A 14,443-nucleotide genomic window follows, 5' to 3' on the forward strand; every position below is an offset into this window, starting at 1 on the left:
GCCTGAAAAAGACGCACTGAGACCAGAGTCCTTCTGGTGGACCAGGGAACGTGAGCAAGAATGCCAAGGAGCTAGAAGTGGCATATCTGGGCAGCAGTCAGGCCTGGCAAAAAGTGAGGTCACTCAAGGAGAAAATGGTTCTCAGAAAGACTGAGATACTTCTGTGTGCATTAGTAATAGTAAAGATGCTGCCACCACACCCCCTGGTGTGAATTCTTTACCATTTTCTCAAAATGTTAGCAGTGCTGTGCTTCCTCCTGACTTTCGTAGGAAAATCAAAGAAAACATTTAACTTAGAACCTTCACTTCTGCCCTGTATATTGAAATTAAAGTATTTGTCTGAGGTCAGAACTGTGGGTGTCAGGGTGGTGCTGCGTCAGGGTAAGGCCCCAGCCACCAAACCAGCGCAACAGCGGGCAGGTGTGCCTCCCCTCCTTTCAGAGCCATTGTTCCAGGTTCCTTGACACTGCATACCAGTGAGGCCAGGAGCTCAGTGTTGAGAATTAAGTCAGAAGACCACTCCTGATGTGGCTGACTTGTAAGTACTGCCAGCTGCACGTCAGCAGGTCTGGCACTAACGGTGCGCTCTCTCGCTGCTCACTCCAGGAGGCAGATGTCATGGAGGAGGTAGAAATGATGGTGGAGAGCCTCTTGGACGTGCTCTTACAGACTCTGCTCACCATCATGAGCAAATCGCACGCTCAGGAGGCGGTAAGAGGGCAGCGGTGCCCGCAGTGCACAGCGGAGATCACTGTTAGTAACTAACATTCAGGTTTTCTTGCTTTCTTTTCTAACCTGGGGTTCCTCCACACCAAACCTCATCTCACCATCACACCACCTTCATCTCAGCTTCCCTTCCTGCCTGGTTGTCAGCATGCTGCCCTTTTTCCTTCTCGAGTCGGACTCCATCTCCACTCTGAAAGCTCTAGGTTCATACTCACAGGAGTCTACTTAGGGGCAGATCCAGTGATGCTTCCTGTCCTGTTTTCCTGCACACCACCTCCATTGGCCTTTGCATTTGAGCCAAGTCATTTTCTATAATGTGGAATAAAGCAGAGACATAGTAAGAGGTTGAAGGTGAAAAATATAGACTATTCCTTTTAAGAGCAGGCTCTTGTAAATGACGTGCATGACAGTTATTTTCTCACAATTTGCTTGTACCTACATATTAGTCGCTTTTGTCCATAGTGTTTGTATCTAAATGTCTAGCATCAGGAAAAATGTGATGAGGTAGAATTGGACTGGCATTACTGAACAATGATATCCTATGATCGAATTAGAAGAGAAACAGACTGGGAAAGCTTCTCAGGTGTGGCAAAGAGACACCCCCCCAGAACTCCCACCCCTATACAGAGTGGACTTCTTAGCCCTGATGTTGGAACATGATAAACAAATTGCTTGGAATCTTCTGGTTGGCAGGTGGAAGACTACAATGATCCCTTTGTAGAAAACCTTCTATGGGAGCAAGCCAAGCTCCAGCATGTTAGGGAGAGCAAAGAGCAGACATGAGTTCTGGAGCATTGGGCTTAGAAGGAATATCTGCTCTCTTAGGAACCCCTATTCAGGACACCCTCACTGTAAGTAAAAACATATGCACCCTGGCATGTCCTGGCAGCCCATCCTTCTAACCAGCAATGACACAGTGCTGGCTGTGGGCCAGATGCTGCTTTATGTACTCTACAAATATTAACTCATTAGCAATACTAAAGAAGTGATCTATTTTATATGGATTTAATGAAGATGGTAGCAACAATTTACTGAGCACAGCTTTAGGTAGTGAACTGTTTACTTAAGTGCTTTATGTACATTAATGCATCTGATCCTCACAACAAATCTATAAATTATGGCTTATGTCCATTTTTTCAGATAAAGCTGAGGTTCATGTACCTGTATATATTTTAAATACATGTATGTATAATAATTTCATGAGTCTAAAAAGGATCTGAGAGACTAAAAAATTGTTGTCAAATTCCCATGAGTTTAAAAACATTTGAAAACTGCCCAAATGAAGTAATTTTTCCTCCATCCCTCCTAAGGAGGCAACCTTGTAAGAGGAAGCCATGCTCAGCTGCCCTGTGCCAAAAATTTCCATGAGATGAGTCTTTGGAGTCCTTAAGGTGGGGTTTTCATCCATGTACCCCAGTTGGAACTTGAAGAAATTTTAAAGACTCATTTTTTTATCTTTAAATTTTTACTTAAAGCCATTAGCTCATCTTCTCATAAAGGTCAGTTTTGACTCTTCTGCTTTCCAGAGAGTTATGTTGATCTACTGTGTTCCATCTGCCTGGTCCAGTAATCACATGTAAGCTCTGGGAGGTCCCCAAGGAGATCCTTGTAGAAGGGCTTCTCCAGCCCAGCAGGATAGGGGAGTCCAGATTCTGTCCAGAGCAGGCTGAGAGCCCTGTTCCCAGTAGCCCCTCCAGATTCTGTATGGTACCCTGGCAACATATAATGACAAAGGACTATGAAGCCAAAACTTTCCTAGGAAAAAAGCTAGAATATCTGTCTTACTTGGCAGTACTTCTTTGTTATAGATTAAGGTTTTTCAATTAGCCCCATGCTGCAGAGGTCTTATTAAAACTCCCAACCCCTCAGGCCCCCCCTTAGCTGAAAAAAAAATTCATTTTCAGGGCCAGAGTTGTCACCTTCCCTTTCATGATCATTGGGGCCATCTCAGACCCTTCCTTCTCTCCTTGCCCTCTGTGGATTGGGGGAACACAGCTCTTGTCATTGCCTTTGCTAAGTGTTTTTTGGGTTGGTCCCCAGGGCGAGTATGTGTCCTGCCTTCTCTCATTGCTCCGCCAGATGTGTGACACCCATTACCAGCACCTCCTGGACAACTTCCAGAGCAAAGATGAGCTCAAGGTAGGCAGAAAAACATTGACCTTTCACCCAGGAAAGGAAGCATGCAACTAAGACTGCCCAGGAGTCTTCCCCCTGCCAGAGGGTGAGTGCAAGTGGCCAGTGTTGCCAAGGTATAAGATGTACCAGCCTCACTTTACATCTGACTGCATGGCTTCCAGAAGCTGAAAGCCAGCAATATACCCATAGATCCAGACCCCAGTAACATTGGCAAGTTTTCCCTGACTGATAGCAGCCCTGTGACCATGTGCCTCTATGAGAGGCTACTCTGGGCCACACTGGTTGTCAGCAAACCAGGACTCTTCCCTTTCTTATGAACTCAACAGCTGATTTGTAGATTGCTCGTGAAACAGGCTTCACAAGACCTATCAATGTTCCAGCTGTCTTTTTTCAGAGAGTGATAATCTGATCCATAATTCATATGGAAATGTGAGGAACTCAGAATAGCCAAATGGTCTTGTAAAAGAAAACAAAATTGGAGGATTCACACTTCCCAGTTTCAAAACTTACAACAAAATAGCAGTAATCAAGATTGGTACTGGCCTAAAGTTAGATAAATCAATGGAATTGGATTGAGAGTCCAGAAATAAACCTTTATATTTACAGTCAATTGATATTCAACAATGGTGCCAAGACAGTTTCAATGAGGAAAGAAGAGTCTTTTCAACAAATTGTGCTGGGACAACTTGATATCTACATGCAGAAGAATGAAACTGTACCCCTACTTCACACCATATAAAAAATTAACTCAGAAGGGATCGTAGACCTACTTGTAAAAGCTAAACTGTAAAACTCTTAGAAGGAAACATAGGAGTATATCTTTAAGTCCTTGGGTTTAGCTGTGGTTTTTGAGATTTGACACCAAAAGTAGGAACAACAAAAGATAAAATAGATAATAATAGTTAGACTTTACCAAAATTAAAAACTTGTATATTTCAAAGGACGCCATCAAGAAAGTAAAACACAACCCACAGAATGAAAGAAAATATTGGCAAATCATGAATCTAATAAAGGACTTGTTTCTATTATATAAAGAACTCTTACAACTCAACAATAAAAAGGCAAATAACTCAATTTAATAATGAGCAGGGCTTCCCTGGTGGCGCAGTGGTTGAGAGTCCGCCTGCCGATGCAGAGGACATGGGTTCGTGCCCCGCTCTGGGAAGATCCCACATGCCGCGGAGCGGATGGGCCCGTGAGCCATGGCCGCTGTGCCTGCGCATCCGGAGCCTGTGCTCCACAATGGGAGAGGCCACAACAGTGAGAGGCCCGCATACCGAAAAGAAAAATAATAATGAGCAAAGGATTTTAATAGACATGTCCCCAAAGAAGATATGTAAGTAGTCAGTACACAGTTGAAAAGATGTTCAACATCATTAGTCATTAGGGAAATGCAGATCAAAACCACAATAAGATACTGCTTCACTTTCAAAGTGGATGTAATTAAAAAGACAAGTATTGGTATTAATTCTAACTTAAACATTTGGTAGAATTCACCAGTGAAGCCGTCTGGTCCTGTGCTTTTCTTTGTGTGAAGCTTTTCAATTATTAATTTGATCTCTTCATTTATGATAGGTCTACTCAGATTTTCTGTTTCTTCTTTAAATGAATTTTAGTAGTTTGTATCTTTCTAAGAATTTGTCTATTTCATCTAGATTATATAATTTGTTGGCATGCATTTGGTCCATAGTAGTCCCTTATAAACCTTTCTAGTTCTGTAACATTAGTAATGATATCCCTTCTTTCATCCCTAATTTTTATTTTTATTTATTTATTTATTTTTAATTAATTTATTTATTGGCTGCATTGGGTCTTCATTGCTGCAAGCGGGCTTTTTCTAGTTGTGGCGAGCAGGGGCTACTCTTCATTGTGGTGCGCAGGCTTCTCATTGCAGTGGCTTCTCTTTGTTGCAGAGCACAGGCTCTAGGCATGCGGGCTTCAGTAATTGCAGCATGTGGGCTCAGTAGTTGTGTTTTGTGGGCTCTAGAGTGCAGGTTCAGTAGTTGTGGTGCACAGGCTTAGTTGCTCCGTGGCATGTGGGATCTTCCCGGACCAGGGCTCGAACCCATGTCCCCTGTATTGGCAGGTGGATTCTTAACCACTGTGCCATCAGGGAAGTCCTATCCTTAATTTTAGTAATTTGAGTCTTCTCTCTCCTTTTTTTTCTTGGTCAGACTAGCTAAAAGTTTGTCAATTTTGTTATCTTTTCAAGAACCAACTTTTGGTTTCATTTTCTCCTCTGTTTTCCTCTTCTCTATTTCATTTATTTCTGCTCTAATTTTTCTTATTCCCTTCCTTCTGCTTACTTTAGTTTGTTCTTCTTTTTCTAGTTTCTTAAGGTATAATGTAGGTTATTGATTTGGGATCTTTCTTCTTTTTAATATAGGCACTACAGCTATAACCTTTAGCTTCATCCCTTAAGTTTTGTTTTGTTTTGTTTTTTCATCCCTTAAGTTTTGATTTGATGTGTTTTCCCTTTTATTCATGTCAAAAAGCTGTTCCTAATTTCCTTGTGGTTTCCTCTTTGATGCATTGGTTATTTTGGGAGTGTACTGTTTAATTCCACATTTTAAAAATTTTTCCTAAATTTCCTTCTTGATTCCATCTTTCCTTATTGATTTCTAGCTCCCTTTCATGATGGTTGGAGAGCATGCTGTGTGTGATTTCAGTTCTTTTAAATTTACTGCGGCTTTCTTTATGGCCTAACATTGTCTGCCCTAAAGAAGAGAATGCACATGTCCTTCTGTGTGCATTTGAGAAGAATGTGTGTATTCTGCTATTGTTGGATGGAGTGTTGTATAGATGTCAGTTAGGTCTAGTTAGTATATAGTATTGTTCAAGATTTCTTTTTAACTATTTATTTATTTATTTGGCTACATCAGGTCTTAGTTGTGACTTAGTTGCAGCATGAAGGATCTTTCATTGCGGTATGTGGACTTGTCTATAGTTGTGATGCACAGGCTCTAGAGCATGTGGGCTCAGTAGTTGCAGCACACGGGCTCTCTAGTTGTGGCACGTGGGCTCCAGAGCACACGGGCTCAGTAGTTGCGGCATGCGGACTTTCTAGTTGTGGTGCACGGGCTCTAGAGCACGCGGGCTTAGTTGCCCCGTGGCATGTGAGATCTTAGTTCCCTGACCAGGGATTGAACTCACATCCCCTGCATTGGAAGGCAGATTCTTAACCACTGGACCACCAGGGAAGTCCCATTCAAGATTTCTTTTTCCTTGATGATCTTCTATTTAGTTGTTCTATACATTATTGAAAATGGTACATTAAAGTCTCCAATGTCATTGTTGAATTGTCCGTTTTTCCTTTCAGTTTTGTTAAGTTTTGCTTCCTGTATTTTGAGGCTCTCTTTTAAGTGCACTTATGTTTATGTCTTCCATACCAACTGACTCCTTTATCACTGTAAAATGTTCTTTTTAATCTCTATTAACAATTTTTGTTAAAGTCTATATTGTTTGATGTTAACATAGCCACACCAGTTTTCTTTTGGGTACTATTTTCATTGTATATATTTGTCTATCCTTTTACATTCAGTATATTTGTGTCTTTGAATCTAAAGTATTTATGTATCTTGTAGATAACATACAGTTGGATCATGTTCATTTTTTAATCCCTTCTTCCTGCCTCTGCCTTTTGATTGGAATGCTTAACCCATTTACATTTGTTGTAATTACCAGTAAAAGGATTTACACCTGCCATTTTGCTATTCGTTTTATATCTGTCTTATATATGTTTCCATAATTTCCTGTTTCATTTCACATCTTACAATTTCTTTGTTGAAAACTGGACAATTTAAATAATGTAGCAAGTCTGGAAATCAGATTCCCTTCCCCCTGCCCACATCCCTAGGGTTTGTTGTTGTTTCATTTTTGTTGTTGATATTTGTTTGTTTAGTGACTTTCCTGGGCTAATTATTTAATGTCTGCATTTTTTGTTGTGTGCAGCCCCTGAAGTTTTCATTCAGTTAGCTTAATGATAAGCTAATAACTAGACAGAGATTTTCTTAAACACCTTAAATCATTGAGTCTTCCACTTTACTAAGTGTCTCTGTGTGGGGTTGGGGCTCACCTTCAGTGCTTCAGCAGTTTACGTTGCTGCCTTAGCCTTCACTTCTTGCTTGCATAGAGCCTCAAAGTCAGCCAGAGGTGACAGATTAGGCTTCTTAGGTCTTTCCTGGGGATGTGTATAGCCCTGTACACATACGTGGCATTCTAGATTCCTAGGAATATGTCAGAGCTTTTCAAAGCCCCAAGTGTATGTCTCATTACCCAGATTTTTCTTTTAAGTGTTTTGGCCACTCTCTTGTTTGTCGCAATTGATATGATTGCTTCGTGCAGCTGGGATGTTAAATTATTATGGCTGATTTTTTCAACAGCTGCACTAGGGATAAGGCTTTTCTCACTTAGTGAACTCTGAGTCTGGTCAATTAAGCCCTCTGAATGGGGCTTTCCCAGGTTGCTGCCAAACAGATCACAAACAGTAACAATTCTCTTGGGATGGCACTTTTTCGGGAGCTCCAAAACCATTTTGTCCCTTCTAGTGACTGCTAGGGTGCTGGTTTTTACTACTACCATGGTTCTATAGCTGCTTGTTTTCAAGGATACCTTGAAGATAGGGAGAGAGTGGGGATGGGAATGGGGAAAGTTAAAACACAATAAAGCTCACTTTTCCTACTGAGATTCAACCATTTTTCTTAAATAACACTTCTTATTGTTGCAAGCCTTTCATTAACCAGTCTTTGTGACTGTTCTCATTGCTTTCATGGAGGAGCACATTTTTGGAGGTACTTTACTCTGCTATCGCTAAAGTGCTTCTCTTGTCAATGCGTTCTTAACATCCAGGAAAGCAAGTTCTTACGGTCAAGTGCTCAGGGGTCATGCCCCAAAGATTGAGAATGATGGACTCTGGTGGATACCATTTCTGCTGGACCCCCTGTGCTTTGGTTGTTAGGCACTGGGCTGAGTGGGTATAGTGCATCTCTTCTACCCAGCTTGGGACTGGCCTGTGAGAGTGCCCAGACCTCACCCTCATGCAGCCCTCTAAGAGTAAAGCAGCTCACAAAGGGAACCAGAGTCTCACCTACTGGTCCCATACATTCTCATGGTCTAGAGGTCAGGAGAGCCCTGTTGAGGAAATGTATGCTGCAGTGGTAGAGGTATGGTGTCTCACATCAGATTTTCCTCTCGGACCAGGAATTCCTGCTGAAGATTTTCTGTGTGTTCCGGAACCTGATGAAGATGAGTGTCTTTCCTCGGGACTGGATGGTGATGAGACTTCTCACAAGCAAGTGAGTGTGGAAGGGCCCTGCACCAGCATCCACAGAACTGTTCCCAGACTAAGGAGAGTGTGTATATGTGTGAGAGAAAAAGCAAGTCAGAAATCAAAGTCGAAGCCATGGGGACAGAGAGGAGAGGGCACATGTGAAAATGTTTGGAGGCACAATCAGCAGGACTTGGCCATTTACGAAAATTCAAGGAGAAGAAATAGTCAAAGATAGTTTAAAACTGGAATCTAAGTGCCTGGCAGACGATGTCATGGTAAGGATAGAAAAGGAACTTTTAAGAATGAGAAATATAATACCCAGAGAAGGGTTCCTCCTTGAGGAGGGCCTGTTCATTGGCCTCTGTTGCTTTGTAGTTTCAGGCAGTATCCCAAGGCCTCCTCTTGATTTGATTTGTGTTGTCTGCCAGACACTGCTTGCCTCCCACAACAAGTGCTAATTACCCACCTGAGACCTGGCTGTGAGGCTCTCTCTGACCACTTCTAATGCTGGCCACAGAATTCACTCTAAGGCTGACCCCAAATTGTCTGCCCCATTCATATTTCTACGCTGTGCTTCTAACTGACAAACCAGACAAGTAATGTGGGTAGTAAGGTGCTTGCTTGTGGGAGAAGGCCACTTGGCCTCCACTCTCTGGTCTACTGCCCGCTCCCTCTGATCTGCCTTTTATGTTGACATTATGCAGTGCGGTGAAATTATTTATGTTAGATATATTACCAAGGTGTCAGCATGGTCTTTCTACTTTGTACCTTTTATAGCACTCTTTTTCTTTTTTCAAAACTGCAAACATTTTATACAGAACAGAAGAAGGGTTTCAAACAGAGTTGCACAGATATTTCCTTAAATAGTGGATTTTCCATTTGACCCCCTCTTGTTTCTCTTAGCTCTAGTCAGGGCACTTCAGGCTCTCCAGCCCATTCTGCAGGAGCAGGCTCTTCTTTCAAAGCTTTTACTTTTCAAATTTGTTTGCTGGTGACTAGTCTCTCTAATGCACTGTTTTTGCCTTGCCCCTCTTCTGCACCAAGGCTTCGGATGTAAGCTCCTTTGCCAGGCATCCAATACCCTCTGTAATCAAACCCTTACCTGCCTGTCCCACTTCACTTTCTCCCTCCCTTGACCTGTGCCGTCGGTTCTAGCAAATCAGCCTCCCATTGCCCCTTAAATGTGCCCAGGTGAAAATTGAAAGTGATATTCTAGATCAAAGGCTGAAATTAAATGACTTATACATGAAAATAATAGTATATGACAAAAGTAGAGGTTTAATAACTATAAAACCCTATTATCAAGTAAAATAATAGAATGCTACTCTAAGTCCTCTGGTGGTCATAATATATGTTCATTATCCAAGGTCCCCAAAATACTAGAATCACTCTTTGAACTGGAAGAAACCTTGAAGAACCATTAAACCTCACTCCCCTTCTTTTATAGGCAGGGAAAATGGGGCCCAGAGAGAAGTAGTACCAAGGCCAGGTAATGGCAGAGCTAGGTCTAGAACCGACTGGTGGGGCATTTCTCCAAGATGGGTTTTTTGTGGGGTTTGTGCCATCTCTCTCTCTCCTTTAAAGTCACATCTTACACGAGAGCTAGTTGTACTCAAGAAGTTTGCACACGGGCCATAGACCGTTGATACTAAGCTATAGGATGCCATCGTTAGTCTTTTAACTCTGCCAACACCTTGTTCCCTTACTGCAGTATTATAGTCACTACAGTCCAGTACCTGTCTTCTGCACTGCACAAGAATTTCACAGAGACAGACTTCGACTTTAAGGTAGGAGCTCCTAAAATCCATCACTGTCCTTGTAATAACCCTGGAAAATCAGAAACTAAGCTCATTGTTTTGTTTTTGTTTTACTTAAAACAACCATTTTATTTTGCTCACAAGTTTTCAGGTCAGGAATTTGAGAAGGATTCAGCTAGGTGTCTTCTAGGTGGCTGGGGGCTTTCTTAATATGTTCATAGTATCAAACAGTTTCCAAGCTTGCTAGTAATTAGAGTATGACCTAGAAGACCCCTGTTGGAGGTGTTGGGAGCCAGACATCCATGAGTTTGTTTTCTAGTCCAGAATCAACACTACTGGTTTCAGGGAAGTCAAGAAAGGGTGGGGGGAGTCCTGTTTGCAAAGATCTTTTTTTAAAAAATCAAGATCTTAACACTGTAAAATGAATTCTGTGCTACATGCATATATTTAGAATCTCTCCTTGCAAGGTTAAGGACTCAGGCTTTCACATATTTCCTCTTGCTCTCTCTCTCTCTAGGTGTGGAATTCTTATTTTAGCCTGGCAGTTCTGTTCATAAATCAGCCAAGCCTTCAGCTAGAAATCATTACTTCTACCAAGAGGAAGAAGATTCTAGATAAGTAAGCCATATGTCTCTTATTCATCTTCCTACCATGTGCCCAGATGGGGTTATGTTTCCATAAGGGGCTCCTTAAGAAGTCCACATGGTTCTCACTGAGGTAGCCTCCCAAGGAGCCAAGTATAAGAATTCAGTTGAGAGCCAAAAAACTTAGTATTTTGGGAAGCTTTAGAAACAGTGATGAAGTACTGGCCTCCTGGGGTTTGTAGCCCCGTCTTCCTGAACCTTCTCCCACTAATAGCTGGTTCCTGTGTTCTATTCCCAGGTATGGGGACATGCGTGTGATGATGGCTTATGAACTGTTCAGCATGTGGCAGAATTTGGGTAGGTCTTTTCTCCATATTTTTCCCTTACACATATTGCATAGCCAAATAAAAAGTGACAAGACTAATTACTTCCCCCAGGTTTTGTGAATGTTAATTCAGACCCAAGAGATCTTTACATATCTTTAACATAACACCTCAGATGGATGGTATAGTGTAGCACATGTGCACAAAGCCCTTGGCAGGGAGAGTTAAGCTGAGAAATAAGACCCCAGTAATACATATGCACAATCCCTTTTTTGAGAACCAAAGTCAAAAGGAAAAAAAGAAGATGAGGCTATAAGACTATAAGATCCTCTGTGCTCTTCATGTCCCAGTCCAGATGATACAGGCCCACAAGCATAGATCTTGGAGATAGTCAGCACATGAGCAAGGGCAGCTATTCATTTTAATAAAGATTGAAACACTTCTTGGGTCTCTGGTATTCAGGCATCCAGACGAGGTTCCTGCTGCCAATTGCGTGTAAGAAAGGAATTGCAGCCTCTAGGTGAGATTGATTTTCATCTCCTTTCTTTTGACAGCTTCTCTTTACAGCTTCTCTAATATCCACTGGTTTGGATCTCAAATTGTCAGGTTTTGGTAGAATCCTTGGATTGCCCTGGTGACTAGGTGGGCCATCCTCTGATACTGTAGGCTTCTTAGTGGCCTGTCAGGATGCTAGAGAAGCTGCTGCTCTTCTTCCTAGTGAAGGCTGCTTTCAACTAAGCTCATGGCTCTGAAGTCTTAGGAATGATGGCCATAAAATCTTATCCTTCTCCATTAACCATCCCAGTCACAGCTCTAGAGGCAGCAGGCAAGGTGCAAGGCATTCCTGCCTGCACTAGGGCCTTCTGTCCATGAGTGGGGATGCGTTTCCCCAAACCAGCTTTCTAGCTTCAGTACTCTTACTCCCTGCATCCAGCATGGTCCAGGTATAGATTTTAACCCCGAAGATGACTCTGAAATTCCCAGGAACACATGGGACTAGCAACTGTACCAAATACCAAGATTGGAATATGCAGAATCTGCCTCAGAGCTAACAGTTGCTCTTTAAATAGGCTTTTAACATGGAAGAAATCAAAAAACATGTCAAACTTGCCTGATAAAGCCATTCCTGCCTCATTGTTTTGGGTGGAAATGACATTTTCTAGTTCTCGAGAACTGATTTTACTTGACCATAACAGTCACTGCACAGGCCCACAGTTTGTCTCCTTAGTCTCTGAAGAACTGAAAGCAGAGCTCTGGAAGATGGTTCACTCGCTTTACCATTACAAGGAAAAGTTCTCCCGAGGTCTTCAAGACTGGCCCTGGCTTCTGGGAGCATGCCCCAAATGACAAGCTAATCACAGGGAGAGTCACACCACACACTTCCCATGGAAAGGCCTCATTAAGAAAACTGAGGGATGAGCCAAGCTGGTCTGAATAAATGTAATGCTACCATCAAAAATGCAGTGTGAAGACAAGGGATGGGGCTTGGAGGGTGCACAGAGAGTCTCTCAGCCAGTCTGTCAGGGTAGGGCTGTGCAGGAGGCTCCTGCTAACTCAGGAGGGGGCCTCTTGGGCACACTTGAGCACAGGCAGTGACGAGGCCTATGGATTTCAGATCACTAGTGGCTGGACCTGGGACTGAACATCCTTATCACTTAAATGCCTCTGGGATAGAGGCAGAAACCCCAGGGATAGTGCATTGTGTTTAAGCAGAAATAGACGAATTTTCCTTGCTAAATAAACACTATGAACAGATTATCTGAAACTATTACAGTGTACTCAGAAATCCTATTCTGTCTAGAGTAGTGAACTCTGTTCCTTGACCTTCAGAAATCCTATTCTGTCTAGAGTAGTGAACTCTGTTCCTTGACCTCAGAATGATTTTCAGATAGTTTGTAGAACCTCCCAGTAAATTCTTTGGAAAGAATTTGTGCCTGTTGAAAGTTTGTTTTAACTGTACTGGGCCAGTTTAATCCATGAACTCTAAAAAGCCAAGAGAAGCGGGTATCTCAGAAATCTATAGGGGAGAGCTTGCTATGCTCTCAGATGCTTCCAGTGAAGATCAAATCATGTGTTATGGCCCCACTTGGGAAGCTTCTATGGAAGGAGCAAAGCAACCATAAACTAATATCTGTTGGGTTTTGTTGTTCAGGTGAACATAAGATCCACTTTATTCCGGGAATGATTGGTCCTTTTCTGGGTGTGACACTGGTCCCACAGCCAGAAGTGCGGAATATCATGATTCCCATCTTTCATGACATGATGGACTGGGAGCAAAGGAAAAATGGCAACTTCAAACAGGTAAGACAACACCTGGCAGTGTTAAGGGTGCTCTCCCCTGGAATGGACCCCTTTTGCCCAGGCACGTGATCCAGACGCCTGGCTATAGTTCCAGTGGAAGTAGGCTGTAACTTGGCCATCTTGAGTCCTGTTCAAGGATTTCCTTTACTTACTGGCCAGAATTGATTTGTGGATTTTCTTCATGAAGTTAGAGGCCAGAAAAGAATCAGAGGAAAGGAATTGAACATCATGTGAAAGGAACTTTCTGATCAAGGAGAGAATGACAGACTGTAACCTCTCAACTTCATTCAGGAGGAGGTCCTGGGAGTGTTGTCTCTTCTCTCTGGAGGTTCCCCAGTGTGTGTGGTCTGGGCATTTCTAAGGCTAGAGCCCGGACCAGATGACTTCTCATAGCCTAGAATTTCACAGACTCCTGCACAGAGGGGTGGGTCCATGAGGTGTAAGCCCTTGGCTTCTGACTGACTTCAGGTTGTCCCTCTGTGCAGTTCTTCTGCCACCCCTAAGGTGGAGGAGATGGCCCCTGCCCTTTTATCTAGAGCTCCAGGGAATAGGATTAGGAATAATAGGTAGAAAACAGTGGTAGAAAAGCCAATTTTAGCTAATAAAAGAAATAATTTGCTAGCAACAAGTTATTTGCTGTAAGCTGGCCTGCTTTCAGAGATGGGGAGTTCCTCTTTGCTGGTGGTTCTCAAACAGAAGCTCCCTGTAGGCCTTGAGGAGAAATTTCTACTTTGGCTTGGGGACTATAACCAGTTCCCCACTAAGCTCCCTCCCAACCCTGTGATTCTGGGATGACCCAGTGCTCTTAGAGTGAGTGACTGTAACAGTGAGGAACAGACCAGGCAAACAGTAATTTTTAAATTTTTATTTATTTTTAAATTTACAAAGAGTAGAATTCAGTCTTTGGGATTTACAACTCTGTAAATTTTGGTAAACACATAAAGTCATGTAACCACTACCACAGTCAAGATTTTTTTAATTCCTAAAAATTCCATCTTGCTGCTCCTTTGTAGTCAAACCCTTCCCTTCCCTTTAACCATGGCAGCCATTGATCTATTCTCCTTCACTATGTGTGCCTTTTCCAGAATGTCATGTAAAGGGAATCATGTAGACTGTAGCCTTTTGAGACTGGCTTCTTTCACTTAACATAATGCCTTTGAGAGATTCATCCATTTTGTTAAATGTATCAGTTTTTCTATTGCTGAGTAGTATGCCATTGCAGTTTATTCATTCACCATTTGAAAGACATTTGGGTTATTTACACTTTTTGGTGATTATGAATAAAGCTTCTGAAAAACTTTTCATTACAGGTTTTGTATGAATATAAACTTTCATTTTTCTTAAGTA

The 14,443-nt window shown here is 42.3% G+C and overlaps 1 protein-coding gene across 7 annotated transcripts in view; it reads left to right on the top strand.

Moving 5' to 3' along the window:
• Positions 1-14,443, top strand: part of DOCK3 (dedicator of cytokinesis 3) — a 422,568-nt gene that overhangs the window by 361,852 nt on the left and 46,273 nt on the right. For 6 of the 7 annotated variants that reach the window (XM_060109452.1, XM_060109453.1, XM_060109454.1 and 3 more), the window contains 6 exons: positions 2,767-2,865; positions 8,062-8,156; positions 9,843-9,918; positions 10,406-10,506; positions 10,771-10,829; positions 12,948-13,096. In XM_060109452.1, coding sequence (XP_059965435.1) covers positions 2,767-2,865; positions 8,062-8,156; positions 9,843-9,918; positions 10,406-10,506; positions 10,771-10,829; positions 12,948-13,096 — 579 coding nt within the window. The remainder of the gene's footprint in view (positions 1-2,766; positions 2,866-8,061; positions 8,157-9,842; positions 9,919-10,405; positions 10,507-10,770; positions 10,830-12,947; positions 13,097-14,443) is intronic. The other variant, XM_060109455.1, reaches the window with a different exon arrangement.

The sequence above is a fragment of the Mesoplodon densirostris genome, chromosome 10 (genome assembly GCF_025265405.1).
Source record: "Mesoplodon densirostris isolate mMesDen1 chromosome 10, mMesDen1 primary haplotype, whole genome shotgun sequence".
Classification (NCBI taxonomy): domain Eukaryota; kingdom Metazoa; phylum Chordata; class Mammalia; order Artiodactyla; family Ziphiidae; genus Mesoplodon; species Mesoplodon densirostris.